Source organism: Ursus arctos, unplaced genomic scaffold (genome assembly GCF_023065955.2).
Source record: "Ursus arctos isolate Adak ecotype North America unplaced genomic scaffold, UrsArc2.0 scaffold_24, whole genome shotgun sequence".
Classification (NCBI taxonomy): Eukaryota; Metazoa; Chordata; class Mammalia; order Carnivora; family Ursidae; genus Ursus; species Ursus arctos.
In genome coordinates this window covers 29,686,823-29,705,336 of record NW_026622919.1, presented here as the reverse complement: position 1 = coordinate 29,705,336, position 18,514 = coordinate 29,686,823, and the positions used below count along the sequence as shown (strand labels likewise).

General features: G+C 40.2%; 1 protein-coding gene across 1 annotated transcript in view; it reads right to left on the bottom strand.

Annotated features, from left to right (window-relative positions):
* Positions 1–18,514, bottom strand: part of ANKFN1 (ankyrin repeat and fibronectin type III domain containing 1) — a 376,358-nt gene that overhangs the window by 27,686 nt on the left and 330,158 nt on the right. The window contains exons 14-17 of the mRNA XM_026517400.4: positions 17,232–17,447; positions 7,860–8,026; positions 5,068–5,218; positions 3,336–3,504 (exon numbers count right to left, since the gene is read on the bottom strand). Of these exons, the coding sequence (XP_026373185.2) occupies positions 3,336–3,504; positions 5,068–5,218; positions 7,860–8,026; positions 17,232–17,447 (703 nt within the window). The remainder of the gene's footprint in view (positions 1–3,335; positions 3,505–5,067; positions 5,219–7,859; positions 8,027–17,231; positions 17,448–18,514) is intronic.

Sequence of the window (18,514 nt, the reverse complement as noted above, 5' to 3'; positions counted from 1 at the left end):
TGGGTTTGCCCAGCCTACTCTTTACTCCAGGAGACAGAAGGCTAAGCTCCTTTATCACTTTGTCCTTGCTAGATCTATGTAGTGCTAGAATAGGCACAGATGGAGTTTTCCGTAGCTAGTTAGCAAGTTATTTATGATCACTCAGGCCACTGGCAGGAACGTGGTCTGTTTGCCAAATCTCAAATCCTTTCATTGGGACAGGGATGACTTGTACAAGTCAAACCAAAATATAGTGTAAACTTTTTATAATTGACGTGTTCCCATAATTTGCACCTTTTCAGGTTTCATTAAAATTCCTGTGTTCTTATGATCTTCTGAGTTCTGATTCAATTTCCAGTAATGTTTTCTTTCTCAGAAATGCTTAGTGTATCTGTTGACCTTTTACTATGGACCTACGTATGGAAGGCAGAAGTCCCTACTTATAAAAAACAAGTAAAAATTGCTTAGCATCTTTCTTGAGGGTCTTAGACCCATTATAGTAAGCTCTTTGAGGTTCCTATAGAAATTGTTATTAAATGGTTTGTGGGCTGAAGTCTAATGGAAGAAGTATGGTAATCAGTACAATAATCTGCTTCTTAGAAAGCTCCGATTGCTTGGGGATAAGGTAGAGTCTGTCATGATTCTTACTAAGGCACAGCAGTCTTTTAAAAATTGTTGCTAGTGGTGCTGAAGTATAATAAACATTGTACTAGAGTGTACTAATTTCCTGCTACTGGCAACATTTCCTCCTGATCTTTAGAAAAGACTAATAGAATTGTGTATGTCAGTGGAACCACGCCCAATCAGGTGATCTTTTCTGGAAACTTACATGTTCTCATTAATCACCTATAATATGCTAATGAAGGAGGACTAAGAGAATATGAAAGTATATGTTATTCTAGAAAAAAACATCTTAAAGTCAGGAACTATTGAGTCCCAGGCTTTGATCTATGGCTTGGCTTTCATAGATGAAGGATAGTATCTGATAGTCTTATATTGCTTTTAGTATTAAGAAGAAGTAAGACAGGTCAAAGAGGTAGGCACTGTTGGATTCTATTACTATGATAACTACATCCCTACTTTTGTAAGTTCCTAAAATGTTGTTTTCTCTGTGTTCTAGTATTAGTTGGACTCCCAACACACTTAAAGTAGAAGCCAAAGTCCTTATCATGGCCTGTGAGGCCCTGCATGATCTGGCTGTTGACTCTCTGATCTCATTTCCTATCTTTGTTGCTCTTGCTTGCTACACTTCACCTACATTGATCTTTTAGCCAAGCACACTCTTGCTTAAAGCCTTTGCACTTGTCATTCCCTCTGCATGGAAATCTCAGGTCTCTGCTTACATGTTTCTTCAGGGAGACCTTCCCAGGTCATCCTGTACAAATTGCAGCTCCTGTCACTTTACTCCAGTCCCTTACTCTAATTATTTTTCATCACAGCCCTCACGACTGTCTGACATTTGCAGTATTGTTTGTTGACTGGTTTACTGTTTGTCTTCCCCACCAGAATGTAAGCTTCATGGATCTGTTCATTGCAGATCCTTTAGTACCTGGACTAGTGCCCAACACATAGGTTACTTAATAAATATTTATTGAATTAATGAACAAACGAGTGGAGAGAGGAAATTGTAGAATAGAGAATAACAATAGTAGGACAAAGTATGGCTGTCCAGGAAAGATGCGTGAGCCTCCCAGAAAGCAGGATAGAGAGGACACTTACAGGGTTTGGTCCTCTAGGGTCTTAGGAGTCATACACTATTATGATTGATCCCAAATCATTGATTGTTACCATGAAGACCACTGAGACATGGGGAAGTGAACTTCATGTAGTTTTGTCTATAATTCTCGTTGTCCATGTTTATTAGTATCCTGTCCATTCTTTAACACCCACATCAAATATCCTCGCCTCCAAGGTGGCTTTCTGATACCTTCTTTTAGAAAAATGTGTTTCCTTTTCTTTTTTCAATATCACTTACAATTTTGGCACATCCTACCTCATTTAATAATAATTTGTATCTTTATTTTATTGCTACCACTGTACTGAAAGCCCCTCGCAGGCAGAGCCTTTGTCTTACTCATCTCTGAATCTCCATAGTGGGTATCTAATATATATTTATTGACTTGAAATGAAATACCATGACCCAAACTATATTTTGTAATAGCAGTGTGGTCATATCATGGACTAAGAATGTTCTGATGGAGAACTCATTGGATGGGGTCATATTCACATCCAGGCCTCTTGGGAGTGGTATGGCCAATGTTATTAATCATTTGAGACAGAAAAGGTGTGGAAAGGTTAAGTGATTGCCACTGTCACACAATATAGGACCCAGTACTCTCAAGTCCCAGTCTGCAAATCTGATTCAGGTTTCTCTTAATAACTCTTCCTCTTCTGGAAAATAATAATTGCTATTCTTCAGTTTTTTTGGCATCTGAACTGCTCGGAGCAAGGGAAACTGAAAGGCTTAATCCATTTATCCTCAAGGGATAAATTCAGACTCAGATGCCCAGGTCTCAAAATGGCAGTTGCCTTGTCTGCTTCTAAATCTGGTGTCTGGGGAGCAATCCAAAGAGAGTCTGCCTCCATTCCACCCATCCAGTACTCACCCTCCCACAAATCCTACAATTCATTTGAACTGATGGAACTCCTGCTAATTGCCTCTTATTGGCCTGTTATAAGATGAAGCATGGGGAAGAGACAAAGCCTCCCTATTCACATTCTCCGTGGGCAGCAGGGGTCTCTGCAAAAATAGAGAAACTGGGGCCCAGGCTATTCATTTTTGAAAGTCAGTAAAGATCTTCCACCATTCAGAATCCCACATTATAATCACAGTATTGCATCCTGGGAGATCCAGTCAATTTTCTCAAATGGTCTGCTAAAAATTTAGAGCCTGTTTAATATTAGAGTCTATTTAATAAATCAGCACTACTGATTGACTTTTTTTTTCTTCCAGAGTGATACACACTTTACATTTTAATTTCACGATTTTTTCCCCCTTTGGAGGTGAGAGAGAGAGAGAGAAGGGGGCAGTGCTTTTCATGAAAACATCAGTTCTTGTATTTATGTTTTAAGAAAGCAAAGGGAAGGCAAGAACTGCAGCCTGATAACTGAACACTCTGTTTAGAATTCCCTCCTCTCCATTGGACCTTAGCTGGGTTTCAATAATTATTGCTCAGGCACATAGTCTTGGAGCTTTGCTTTCTCTCAGACTTGTACACAGTTCTAGGAAGGGTTGTTGCCAAAGCCATCATGTGATTTATTGACCCTCCACTGGGACAAGGGGGAACAGATATAACTTTGTGATTTTATTATAAGGAGGCTGGGTTAATATTTCTAGGTGAAACAAGCTACTATACCAAGTTCAAACATCTGAAGAGGGAGGTTAAGAAACCCTGAGTGTGGGGTGTAAGGATTATTCTGTCCTGGGGCTGTACAGACGTCGTCTGAGGCAGGGAGCAGGAGAAGAAAGGACACATTGTGACCCATTTCCAACACCTCCTGTGTGTAGAGGCGGAAGTTCCTTGCCTGCAGAGGGACACGCGCGGAGGAAAAATAGGAGAGTTACAACATGGCACTTACATAAACAACACCAAACTGGCATAAAACATCTAACAAAATTACACGACTTCAAGCTTGGAATTTTTATACAACATAAATATTAGGGTTCAGCCCATTTAATAATGCTATATAAAATCAAGATTTAAGGCAGTAATGTTCCACATAAACTCTGAAAACAACATTTATGCTTCTTATAAAAGCAGAAAATGATTGCATTCTGTGGGTTTTTCAAGATGATGAATATAATTACATGAAGCAACAAAAATGGATTGAATTAAAAATCTACTAGTTTCAATTTAAGTTGGTTAAGGGGGAAAAATGTAGGTTCTGGCCAAGGACTGAAAAAATTTTACAAGTATCCAAAAAAAAAAAAAAAAAAGTTGTATGCACTCTTAGGCAGTTAGGCAGCCCTCTACCAACATGTGTATGTAGCCCAAGAGTCACCAATGAAATATGAGCTGCTTCAAACCTGCTAAGCTCAAGAAACCCTTTAATAGTATCTACTGTCACAAGTAGAGCTGGTGTGTTTTTTTCTCCTCCTGAGTACATGGCCACCCCTGGAATAATCCAGTTGCTCCCCTAGTGCCTTTATGGTATCTTGTGCAATTTATTCTTCATCAGTGTTGGCTGTTTTCGACCTAACCTTCAGTATTGACTTATAATCTGAGCAGTACCCCAATGGAAGAACACTCTTGGAGTCTCTAATCTATGTCCCTGTGTCCGTGGGTCAGGGGCCACTTCTGGGTTGTTGCTCTGTTATTTAAGAGAGCCAGTCACTCCTGTATGGTCTTCCTGTTTTGTGGGCTAAACTTGATTGATTTCTTGTGTGTGTGTGTGTCTGCACGCATATGTGTGTGCTGGGTATGGATGGGGAGATGGTTAACCTAGGCCAAAAAGAAAAAAAAGAGAAAAGAATTCAGCCCAGTGCTACATCATGTTAACTTACTAGACAGAGCCTAATAAACTTTTACTATTCTCTTCTGTGCCAACAGTTTTTCCTGAAGTTGCTTATTAGTGGAGGTTAGATTTGCACATTTTGATTTAGATAAGACAATAATTTTGACAGTAAATTCTCTATTTGTGAAAAGATAGCATGGCATAACCTTGCCATTGGTATAGGTTTTTACTACCACTAGTCTGCTGTTCTTAAATAAATCATTTGTATATCTAACTAAGTGTATACTTATTTATTTATTCTCCTTGACTTGTGCTATCCTCAAGCTGAGACTTGGTGTCACTTGGTGTCTTTTCAAGGTGGGCTAGCCAGTGATTTTTCCTTGCTTGACCAGACCACAATAAAGCTGGGTCCAGGAACTGTGGAAGAAGTCAACATGCAGGAGATAGAAAAGGGGCAGAAGTGCAGTCTTTGTCCACTTGTAGGCGTCAAATTCAAAGTATGCAGCATGTGCAAAGTGGTATTTAAATCAATGAAAATGAACTCATATATATATTTTTTTACCTCTTAAGTATTATACACAATGCAGTTTCCATTAGCCATAAAAAGATGATGAAAATGGTAAAGACTAGTACCTGGTGTAGAGGTATATTGATCTGCTTAAGGAGTGCTTTCACTGCCATCTGGAGCTCGTAGAAGAACAATTGCATGGGGCAGTCAGAAGTATGATCCACACTTTCCATAGATTCAGAGCCAGAAAGCTTTTGGACCCATTCCCACTCCTCTCTGTATGTTGAGTCAAGTTAAAATTAGAAATATAACAAAAGTTCAGAACACAGCTCAGAACATTTTTAGTGTATATGTCCAGAACCTGGATAACCAATTTTTGGTGGTTAAAACTCAATACAATTCATGAAATTTGAACTTCTTGCCACCCAAATGGAGTTTAAAATGAGCTTTTGCTAATTTAAGCTTAGTTCACCTATCAAACCACATATACCTCAGAACAGCAGGTTTAATTTGTATCAGTTTCTGAGATTGGAGCTTTGAAATATTTGTTAATAATTTCCTGACTGTCTTCATTTTTCTTTCCCTGAAGATCCTCTGTAAGTTCTAAGACCCTTCATTTTACCACAGGGGCATCTGCTGGTTAATTCAGCAGTTGGGTAACCACAGGACTCTGGTCCAACTCAGGCAACAAACCACATGGCACATTTCAACCCTGGCCTGTTGTAATCGTGGGGACTATTTTGGTTTCTTACCCCTTCCAAGAGCTTGAGGAGAATCACAAACAGGAACACCAGACAATTCCAATAAAAGGAACCAGGGGACACACATCACTGCTTCCATCCTCCTTTCAAACCAGTCATCTGTGTCTTTATTCTGCGTGCTCTGTAAGCCTTCCTAATGAACTTTTCCAAATGTCACGCAGAAGGGAGGGGAAAAGAATGATGGTGGGAGAAAACACATCTGGTTTGTCCCCCAAAGGCCGCGCTTCAAAAGGAGCTTGAAAAGATCAAGGTAAATGCCTCCTGGGAACATTGTTTCCACAGGTATGCTAGCACAAGACTCTAAACACATTCATTTGGCCCAGTTTCTCCTCTTTCTAACTCTGCAGGGAGCAGCAACATGTTCTCAGGAGCAGGCTAGAGAGGGAAGGAAAGCCCTCCTCTCTGAGCACGGAAGGAGAGGAGGTGCTAACATGTGTTCCCACCCATGTGAAAACCCTCGGAAGGCTCTCCCCAGTGGGCTATACCAGCCTGGGCTCCAGTCTGTGCGTCAGAAAATGAAATCAACTGTGACATGAGCTTTTCATCAGAAAACAATCTCTTTTAACCAACTACCCTCTTAGAAAAGTTTCTGTGTTCAAGATATCTGTTTCCTTTCAATTCCCACACTGGAAAATACTATGGAACATCTACCCTATTGTCTCAATAAGAGAAACAAAATAAAAATTAAATCCTACTTCAATTTGGTATGCTGTTGGCTTCACAAATAATTGAAATCTTTGAGAACCTGCTTGGGAGTTATTTCTTTCCTCCCATCACTGATATTGAATTAAACGAGGGGGTTCTGACTAGTACAAGCATTCACAAAACCTAAAAGAGCGTATTGCTAAAATAGCATCTGTAATTGAATTAGAGAATAAATTACCAGTAGGAATACCATGAAACATGTGCCACTAACTAAGCAGTTTAGTCTATAAGGATGAGGGAGATGGAACTGGCAAGAGTGAGGGCTACTGGAATCTTTTGTAAAAATGAAACTTGGATCTTTGTCAAGGGGAAATTAGTTGGTATAGCCACTAAAAGATAGAGTCTAAACCTTTAAGACACAAATCTAGAAAATGGATGAAAGTAACCATTGCTGAGTCAAGCCACAAATGAGCCATGTAACCTCTTGGGAAGGATTGAGAAGATAACCAAAGTTGCCGTAGAAGTGACCACCAGATGGCAGACTTAAGGTCTGGGTGTAGTTGATAAGTGAAAGATGAGACTATGGCAGCTAGTGAGTTCTTTGAAGAGCCCATCATCATTTCCTTTGTGGTCATCAAATAGTATTTAATAAACAATACACTACAGTTAATAAGCTCTTGCCACTTTATGGACCAAATTTTAAATGACCAAATTAGAATCCTTTCTGGTTAAGCAAATCCATAGGTGTAACTAGAATCTGGGGATCTAATTTGTACTGTGAAGCCTGATGAAACCTGGGGAGTTCTTTTTCTTTTCTTATCTATTCCATCCTTTTTTTCAGGTTGAGCACAATTCAGTTCATTATAGTAAACTTTCAGAGGCCTGCTAGAGGGCTAGTTGTGAATCTGAGCCAGATTACCAAGGTTGGGCACCTTTCCCAAAGCTAACAGGGTAATTCACCATAATGCCAAACCATAGAGCAGTTTCCAGAAGCACAGGCCTTGTTACTTTTTTTCTTCTTTAGAGAACCATAAAGAGTACAGGAAACATACAAAGTCCTCAGGCCAGAGGGTTAGGGGTGGGGAGAACGGGGATAGGGAGGTTCTTTAAGGGGAAATCAGTGGCTCTACCAGAACCCATTTCCACAAGTGATACTTTTTAAAAAAATGACTTACTAAGTTGTGAAGAAAAGATCCTGGAAATAGAATGTTGAAAGAAAAGGGTATCTGTTCATTAACCTGTTGAGTATGGGTGGTTGTACCATGAATACCATAGAGAGGAAAGTGAAAGGAGTGTGCCCCTCCTTCATGGGCTCACTTCTTCCACCAACCACCACCACAAACCCTCCTTATCCTAATGTTAAAATGCAGCTAAGCCTCTGCCCCGGTGTGCTGGCACCGGGGACATCTCACCACAGAAACTACGCCAAGTCAGTTTGCTTCTGACACATCAAACCCATCACTTGAGCCATTGTTTCATCACAAGGAAAATACAGACCCCTCACAACTTACTTGGAAATGTTATTGTTTTCACGGATCTTCACGTGGCAGAGAATGTTGGGCAACTTTTGGGTAACTAGAACTTTGATCTGATCCACAGAGCTACACAGCTTTAGGTAACCCAGATATAATCCAGGAGAGAGACGCTGATGACTCCTTTTGTGATAAGAGAGAATATCCTATAGGGTGAAGAGCAAAACAACACATAAAACACCTTGAAAAGGTAATTTCAAAACCTTTTCCTTTCTTAGGTGCACTGTGTCATAAATTAAAGGAGCTATAGCTAAGCAATAAGTGAGAAGCCCTGGATACCACCATGAATGTTGGGGACGTGTTGGTGGTACAGCCAGGCTTTACCTTCAGGAGAATTATCCTCCAAGTTAAGCGATCAGTCATTAACAGAGCCTGCATCCATCCATCCTAGTTCCCTCAGTATTTGGGGCCACGGTAGGGGTGTGGGTTGTGACTGGGAATGGGAAACTAGAAAACTAGAATTCGTAATTTCTGGCCTTGTAGGGCTTATCGTTTAGTTGTGGGGAAACAGAAATTTGCAAGTGTAAAAGCTGATGAAACAGTACAGGAAGCCTCATTATTTCAGAATAATTGGTATCTAGGAAAAGTCTTAGTATTAAATGACATTATTTAAAATTGGATCAAAATTTTATAGTAAGTAGAAAAAGACTTGGTTGATTCTTTATCTTGAAAAATGAAATAAAAAGTAACAGCAACAGATTTATTTATCTTACATTATTAACACTTAAGTTGTAGTTATTAATTCTGAGGACGAAGAAAGAATCAGGTATTGATTCCTTTTTTTTTTTTTTTTGGCTTACTTTCTTTAGACTAAATTGTATGATAGCTGAAATGCTATTCCTCGCATTTAACTTTCACAACATGATCATGAAGAGGGTATTTTTGCAAGAGTATTTGAAGTCTTCATATTTTTTCCCTGGCTTTTAAAAAATGTTGATATTCAGGTCATTCTCCTAAGATTCTTATTCATTTTGTGTTCTTTGATTGTTAACTGGCCTACCACTGCTAGATTCTTAATTGTCAGTAGCGTTGCCTGTGATTTGCTTAGGTCTCCATATCATCTTCATCAGCTTTATGAAATTCTGTATCTTTTACAAGATTTTAAAACTTGTAATAGATTTGCCTTGAATTTGCATTGTATTTTCACATCATAATAATCTACGGGCAGCAGAGACTGAATGAAGTTGTTGGTGCAACAGGAAGTGCCAACCTAGTTAAGCACAGAGGGATGTGGAGTCTTGTTTTTTATGTGGTCAGCTCTCTAAGAGTGAACTATTTCGGTTGTGACTTTTGCTTCCCTATACAACTTCAGGAACTCAGTGAATAATTAGAGATATGTATCAGTAGGTAAGACCTTTTTAAACTTTTGGGCATTGGGGGAATTGAAACACAGAGTTAGGAGTGAGGAGTCAGGGAAGAATTCCTATAGGCCAGGGTGTAGCCTGGTTTTCCAAGGGAGTGAAAAAAAGGAACCAACCCTACCATGAAATGCAGGGAAAATTAAAAAGAAGAGAAAATCAAACATTTAAACTTGTACAGAATTCTATATGGAACAGAGAGGTATGAAGCCTTCCTTGACCTGTATACTCTGAAGGAGTGATCCCTCCTTTGTAGAATTCACCATCATCTGCAACATCTAACATACACCATTGTGTATTATCTCCTCTGTCCCCTCCTTTATCAAACATTGAGTTCCAGGCACTACAGGAGACACTGAGGTTTCAGGTGAACATGATGTGATCCCTACTTTTGAGGAGGTTGAGAAAGACAGATGAGTAAACAAATGACTACAGTATTCTGAAATCTGTTTTATAGTGGAGGCAATGGAGGCATACAGAGGAAGGAGTACTTATTATTTTTCCCATTTATGTTCAAAATTTTCTTGAACCAGACTATGAAATTAATGGCAGTGCTATGTTTTCTATTGCTTTGTGTCCTTAGTACTCAGTGCTATTTCTGTATATAATAGATACACAACATGTGGAACTCAGGACAGGTCCCTAAGCCAGAACATAGGAGAACAGCAGAAGAGGGACAAAATAAGAATGGTCACAGTTGGGAGGAAGGCATACCTAGCAGGTACAGGAAAACAAAGTCTAAATAACTTTTATGATATTTGGCCAAAAAAAGACTAGAAAAATTGGATTTTGTGATCAAGAAGGAATTTTTATTGTCAGGAGATGGATAAGGCAGAACTTTTTGATGTCTTCTGTCTTACCTCTTTAGAAAAGATCACAGGTAAATAGTTGACTGGAGGAAGTTCAGTCAAAGTGAAATTTTGAGAAATGAACAGGTAATAAGAGAGGAACGAATGAGAGAAAGAAATGAGAGAAGTTAATGAGAGAAGGGGAAATAGAAGTATTCAGATCAGCAGAATTGGATGACATGCACCCTAGGGATACTTGGCTATACAAGCAGATGTGGCCACAAACCCACAGGTCATTATTTTTGAGAAGTGATGGGGAATCTGGAGAGTCCCTAGAGACTAGAAAAGGGTAAATGTACCTATCTTTGAAACAGGAAGGGGAGAAACACAGATGACCATGGTAATTAAAGACTGCCAACTTACTGATTTTTGGGCAAAATGAGAAAGAACCACCAAATAATCAATTTGTAGTTACCCAAGCATCCTGAGACACTAAATAGAAGTCAACATGGTTTTGTGAAGAGCAAATCAGACAGACAGCTTTAATTTCCAACAACAAAAGGGCAGAATCCATAGACACGGGAGAAGTCTCCAGTGTGATCTCTTTCACTGGGTAATCTGGGAAAAGTAGAATCTTGACCGCAGTACTTCAATAAGCTGACTATCTGGGTTGAGGATTTGTGGATGATGGAGATGGTGTGGGAAGAGTAGACATGTCGAGTGATGGCCCAGTAGGGACTCGTCCTGAGGGCCTATCTCTTTAGCTTATTTATTGGTGTTCTAGACAAAGAAATGAAGAATGTGTGTATCAAAATTGCAGGTCCCAAATTTGTTGTGGTTTTGATTTTCTAGAAAATAGTATAAAGCTCTGAATGATCCTATGCATTGGAAAAATAAGCCTATCATAATTAGAGTTGAAACTTAATAAGAAAGTGTGTCTGTAAAGACCCAAACCCAGGAGAACAAATATAGGATGGGTGTAAGAGAAAAATATGTGGGGGTTAGCACTAACCACAAATAGAATGAGAGTCAGGAACACACTGTGGTTATGTAAAAACCAACACCATTCTTAGATGGAGTAATTTACTCTTTCATTGTTTAAAAAGGCTGACTGAGCATCTGCCTGTGTTTTCCTGCCTTTACTAGTCATGTATCCTTCGTTAGTCGGAAGGTTTTTGGAGCCTGAGAAATGTATGGGAAGAGAAAGAAACTGTCCCATTCACATAATCTGAGGTAAACTAGGAAGGCCTCCTAAACCAAATCCAATGCCCGTGGGCCTATATATTGCCTGGTTTGACTTCTAACCTGTTTTTCTAGCCTTTACTTCCATGATGGTCCTTTTGTGTCTCTTATCTCCAGCCAAAATGGATTGCTTTTTCCTTCCTCAGACAGGTCCTAATCTCTCTTCTTTGGTTCTTTGTCTGTACGTGAATTCACTCACTCTACAACTTTATTGGGCACCTACTCTGCATCAGATGTCGTGCTACAATATTAATGATATCAATGAGACATGCACCTCCCTTTCATGGAACTCAAATTTCAGTGTGTGAGAGAGACATGTACAGCAAGTTTTTCTAACTCAATGGGATAAGGGTTGTGTAACGTCCATTGTGGACCCAAGGGAGGGTTAGATCTGCTTTTCCACCTTATGCCTCATTTCTCTACCATGTCCTCTATTTAATTCTCTCTCTTTAATTTCTTCCTTCCTTCCTTTCTTCACTGCCTTCCTCCCTCTCTCCCTCCCTCACTCTCTTTCTCTCTCCCTCCCTTCTCCCTCCCTCTCTCCTCCTTCCTCCCTACACACTCTCTCTCTTCCTCTCTCTCTCTCTTTTTATTTCTCCACCTGGTGAACTTAATGTACCCTTCATGGCTCAGCCAAATGTCACCTCTTCTACAACGCCTTCCCTGATATTTCCAGGGAGAATTAATAGTTGCTTTGTCTGTGCTCCCATAGTACACTGTTTGTACTGCTATCAGGCTCTGGTTTAATTCTGCCTTGTATTACCTTGATTTGTTTACAAGTCTGTCTCCCTCCCTTGACTGAACTCCTTGAGAGCAGGGACCTTGACTTATTCATTTGTTTTTCCTATAGCACCTAGAAGAGTTCCTGGCACCTAGCTGGTGCTGAAAAAAATGTTTATTAAATATGAAGTGAGAGGCCCAGAGGTAGTGGAGTCTGGGGCTGGGCCTCTGGGAGAGAATACACTATACTACTGCAGGGACCAGGAAGGGTATATCTAATCACTCTCCATTGATCAGGTATCCTAAGAGCTTGTTAGAGGAATGATAGATGCTTTTCTAGTAACTACAGGGCTTCTGTTTTATTGCAGAGGGGATGGAAACTGAATTGTTCGGGGATAGCAAAGGTCACAAAATGGTGGCCCCGTCTTTGTGGGCCCAAGATTATGTGGACTGCAAAAAAAAAAAATTATTTGAGAGAGAAAAAGTGAGCGAGAGAGAGAGCACGAATGGGGGGGAAGGGCAGAGGGAGGGGGAGAAGCAGACTCCCTGCTGAGCAGGGATCCCGACGCAGGGCTCAATCACAGGACCATGGGATCATGACCTGAGCCGAAGGCAGATGCTTAACTGACTGGGCCACCCAGGCACCCCAAGAATTTAAATTTTCTAAATTATTTTCTAACCTTTAAAAATAAAGAGATTTAATTCAGAACTCTAGATTTTCCAATGTCTCTTTGAAAACTGGAAAACATTTCAACATTGGGACCACTTTCTTCCACTGCAGTTAGCTAAGGCTGAATGGGCTCTCCTTTAGATGGGACAAGGGCCCTCTGGATTACTGTAGTCTCTGTTGCTTCTGCTTGTTTCTTTTTTTAGTTGAGCTCAAATTCACATACTATAACATTCACCCTTTTGAAGTGTGAGATTCTGTGTTTTTTCCCTATGTTCACAAGCTTGTGTGACTATCAGCACTACCTAATTCCAGATCATTTTTATCACTCCACAAAGAAGCCTTGCATTCATTAGCTGTCATGCCCTAGTCCCTCCTCCCTCCGCCCTTGGAACTACTCAGCTACTTTCTGTCTCTGTGGATTTGCATATTCTAGATATTTCATATACGTGGAATTGTACAATATGTGGCATTTTGTGGCTGGCTTCTTTCACTTAGCATAATGTTCTCAGCATTCATCCACTTTGCAGCATGGATCAGTACTTCACTCATTTTTATGGCTGAATAATATTCCATTTATGGATATACCACTTTTGTTTATCCGTTCGTTAGTTGTTGGATATTTGGTTGTTCCCACTCTTTGGCTACTTGAATAATTTTGCTATGAACGTTGCTAAACAAGTTTTTGTGTGAACCCAGTTGTTCCTCATGTCCAGCTCCATTGGCTTATTTTCATTCATCTTCCTGATTCTTATAGTTTTTGATTCCCATGTTAGGGGCTGCTTGGAGCTAGAAAGAGCATGAATGTGCTAGAAAAAAGAAACAACATCAGAAAAGGGCAGAAGAGATAGCAGGTCCTGGGCATCGCAGGTGTACAGAGACACGGTGACAAGGAACACCTGAGGAGAAGGAGAAGGAGAACAGGACTGGAGGGGACAGAAGGCAAGCTTCATGGGCTTCTCTAAGATGATGCTTTTTTTTTTTCAAGGATTCAGAGAGAAGGAGGGAGAGGGCGTGTAAAGCAGCTTGGCAGAATGGGAAGGGGACTGGCTAGGAGTCAGAAGATTTGGGTCCTGGTTTCTCCTATGCTGTTTTTTGGCTCATCTGACCTTGAGGAGTTATTTCCCTGAAATCTGTAGCTTCATCTGTGAACATGACACAATAAAATTGCCCACTCAATCTCACTGGGTTTTCACGAAGATCAAATGATATTTTAGATGTGACAAAATGTTATAAACTTGAAGATATAGTATGAATGTGAAAGGTTAATCTTCAAAGAGAGTTCACCTGTGAAGTTTCCAGTTATTAAGGTGACCCTGGAGATCAATGTCTGAGTAACTCAGCACCTGAAAGGGGCCTCCCTATTGGAAATACTCTCATTGCCAATTTGTTTGCTCAGAGGGACTCTAATTTGTTCATAATAACTCTCTTCCCCTTCCCAGACAACTTTGTTTGTTTCCTTGTTTCCTTCTTTCCTCCCTCCCTCCCTCCTCCTCCCTCCCTCCCTCCTCCTCCCTCCCTCTTCCTTCCTTCCTTCCTTCCTTCCTTCCTTCCTTCCTTCCTTCTTTCTTTTCTTTCTCTCTTTCTTTCTTTCTCTCTTTCTTTCTTTCTTTCTTTCTTTCTTTCTTTCTTTCCCTTTCTTTCTTTCTTTCTTTCTTTCTTTCTTTCTTTCTTTCTTTCTTTCTTTCTTTCTTTCCCTCTTCTCTCTTTCTTAGGATATCTTCCTTCTAGATATGAGAAAGGCCTGTAATGAAGGTCTGGGACTTGAGAGGATCAGGAATTTGAGAGGGTTAGACCCTGGAGCTTCCTTAGGGCCCTAGAGATTAGTAGATTAGTTATGGACCCAGATTTTGTTAGAGCCCTTACCTGTTTTGAAAACCCCATTGCAGATCATACAATTTTTATACAACTTTTCCTTAGTTCTTATGGAAAGATAGAAGGAGTGGTGTAATGCCTCCGGGGATGATTGAGTCAGTACCAGGGTTTGTGGGAGGGTAGGGATGGGAGGAAATGGCCTAGGTATGCTCTGAGGAGGGCCAAGCATTGTTTGGATTTTTCTGAGTAGAGAAATAATAACAATCACTAACATTTATTGAGTGTTGACTTTGTGCTACTCTTCTAATGCTTTACATATTAACTCATTTAATCTTCATTAGAACCCTATGAAGTAGAGTTTCTTGCACAGGAGGAAATATGAGAGATCAGAAATTAAGTAACTTGCCCTTGTCACATAACTAGACAAGGTGGAGTCAGGAATCATACCCAGTCAGCCAGATTCCAAAGTGGTGCCTCAGTGTGTGTTATGATATGGCAGGAAGAAGCCTAAGCTTCCCATCTGAAGGCCTGGTGGTCATCACTCTACTGACCATGAGAGAAGAGAGTGGTTTGTGGCCCAGAATTGTGGGAAGTTACCCAGCCTGCTTTGGGTAAACACCAAAACTTGTGACTACTTCCATGTTGAGTTGGTGGGGCCAACTCCTGACCAGGTGTGATTGGATACCAGCCCCAGTAGTTTCATTCCCCATTTTCTCTCCAGTATAAGACCTGTATGGAAGGAGGGGAGGGACAAGAAGGGGGAGGAGGAGAAGGAGAGTGGGGTGGGAGTGACATCTAGCAGAAATGTGCCAGTCAGAGGGGGTAAATTTTCCACTTGAATCTGTGTGGAAACCTGATCTTGCCTCTATTTTTGGTCTCCTTTTCTAACAACCTTTTGCCAGATTGGAATTTTTCTGCACCTGTAACACATTTTTAATGTAATAAGTCTAGGAGAAACCAGGTATTATATCATGCTGGGGCCTGTGCTGTGTTTCTAGGAGCAAAGGTAGCCCAGACCCCAGTTTATCCCTATAGGGGATTAGTATATTAGTCACCCTGTAAAAGCTCAATTTATTATGATTTTTTAAATGTTTCTTTTAGCACTTGGTTATAAAGGGTGAAGAGGGGAGCCACGGATGTGTCTGTGTTCTCTGCCCCCACCTTCCACACACACACACACACACACACACACACACACACACCCTCTATCAATTTCATGTGAACACAAATTCCATAAAATCAAAGCCAGAGGTATTGGCTTTGACCAATTAGCTTACCTTTTGCTACACTGGACTTCATTCTGGTTTGGGCTAGTGCAAGGAATGGAAAGGGAGATTACTGTATCAAACACTCCTTGGTGGGGAATGAAAATAAGATAGTGGATTGGTGGCTTAGGTTTTTAGGGAGATCATGAAGGGCTACAGGCACCAAGGCTGGGGTTTGGCTTGTTTATGTGGGACAGAGCCCTTTCTTTCCCATTACTCTGGGCTAGCTGTCTTGTATATATGTGCCATTGGTTGCACAGGGCTCAATCAAGGTAGGTGTTTCTGCCAGCTTTACCACCTAACTGGTGAGTACTATAGAACTCATCCCCATGACTGGGTTTAAAGAAAGAAAGAAAGAAAAGAAAAAAGGAGAGAGAGGAAAGAAAGAAGAAAGAAAGAAAGAAAAAGAAAGAAAGAAAGAAAGAAAGAAAGAAAGAAAGAGGAAGAAAGAGAAAGAAGAGACAGACAGAGGGAGGGAGGGAAGAAGGAAAGAGGAACAAGAACATGTGAGGGGTATGGTGGCATGGAGAGAGTGCTGGACTCAGGAGCAGAAGATGTGCTTTGTATCCTGGTTTTGCCAGCCAGCCTGAATCTTGATCTAAACTGTCCGAATTTTGAATTTTGGTGGCTATTCTATTTTCAGGTGAATCTTTGATCCTGTATTTCATCTCTAGTCCCTCATGACTGCAATCCTAACTCCTTCCCCGGGAAGGTGATGTGATATGGCAGAAAGAAGCCTGATTCTAGTCAGAAGATCACAGTTTAGGTTTCGGCCCTGCCATTTTCTAGCTGTGTGCCCAGGGACAAATGCAAGTTTTGTGGGGACTGAAGTGAATACAATTTTTGGTGCCTTCTTTAAGGAGAAGGATACAAAATTGTTAGGATCCCTGCCAGGGCATTGGAAGGGACTCATACAGGTGAAGAGCTTCACTAACGGCGCCTCTCTGTGTGGCCATATGTCGTATAATTTCTTTGAGCCTCAGTCATTTTTTTCCTAAAATGGACTTAATCATGCCTCTCTGACCCAGGGAAGCATTATAAGGAACAAATGAGTAAATAGGTGTTAAGAGTATTTTTGTTCACTTTTTCTCTCTCTCACACACACACACACACACACACACACACACACACACAGTCCAGAAATGTATTATTATTATAGTCCCTTCAGGTATTGGTTTAATGTTTTGATTATACTACCTATAGACCCCTACTCAAATATTTGTCTCAAAGTTTCTCATTGGTTCATTGGTCATGCGTGTTTTCAGAGTGCTTACCACTTGTATTGCTTGATGAATTCCAGATCTGGAGAGTGATAAATAAAAAAATAAGCTTCTGAATCTTTCCTATGTGTGGAATACAAGCAATGAAGTACCTCTGGGCCCTCTCCACTCCATCACTGCATTTGTAAATGGCTCCTGGTATATTTCACTAGAGCCTCCATAAGTGTGTTTGGAACTTTAAATACATGGTATTAGAAAACTGAAAAGACTACATACCTGGATGGTTATCAGTAGAATGTCTAAGGCTGTTGGCTCCTCGGGTGTTGACAAAGACTTCCTCTGGCTTTGTAGCTTTGAGATCTGCATCCATTTGCCATTAAAAAATGAATAGAGCATCTCCACTTCTCTGATGGTGACTATGAGGATGTTTCCATGCCTGTCTTTAATGGGTTCATAGTAAACTCTTCCCAAGTTGTGTGTTCCAAGTAAATTCTAGAAAAAAATAGATTTCTGGTAGCTGGGATGATATTGTGCAAACAAAGCAACATAATTGCAACAAAAGACACTGCATAATTAACTGATATTTCTGAAAAGTTCTTTTTTTTTTTAAAGCAAACTTAAACCTGGAATATGTGGCACCACAGAAATGTACTTAACAGAAGCTCAAAGAAAATCTCTTCACCATAAGCCTGCAAAGATTATAGCAAGAGGCATAAAAATTATGTTTTTTTAAGCAAATTCAGTATCTGTAAATATCTCTTACCCACATAGACACACCAGCACATAGACCTCAGTTACCAGCAGTTGAAGAGAATCCCAGATGTTTTAAAGAAAAATGCCTGATATTTCAAGTATGCCACTTGTGGAGTTTTCAAGAGATCTACAGTAAGCTGGTATGAAGTGGGGTTGTTTAAAATGAAGAAGTGAATTGACAATGTAGCACATTGTACAGGTCCCCAAATGACTGCACATTCCTTTCAAGATACTTTAATTGGGAGATTGGCCTGGTTTGACTTATCTGAATTTCAGGGGTTTCTATTTATTTAAAATTACGTTAAAATTGTTTGTGAGCCAGGTCAACTGAGGCAGACAATACTTTTAGTAAGGTAGGAGGAGAAAGATGCCACATCAAATGTGGAGGGGCCCAAGCAGATGTTACTAAAATAAACAGAGTTTTAAAAATATGCAGGGTTTGAAGATTTCTAACCTAGAACACTGGATGAATAGGATAAAATACCCTTTTACTTCTATATATCTGTGATATTTCAAAAATCTAAATAAATCATCTGAGAGCTCCCAGCTGCCATTGGTGAACTCAGATAAATGTTGATGACCTGTTAGCAGGAGAGCGAAAGTAGAACCGGAACTTGGAAAAGTGACATGGATGACCTAAAAATGAATGAGCCAGCTGGTCCATATCTACAGCTATGAAAACATGGGAATGTTCCTTTCAGGTAGAGACTGTATCTTACATCTTTTATTTTTCCTCATTAGAACTGGACACATAAGTAAGAAATTTCAAAATAATTATTGACATGTAAACATTTGGTGGGATCATT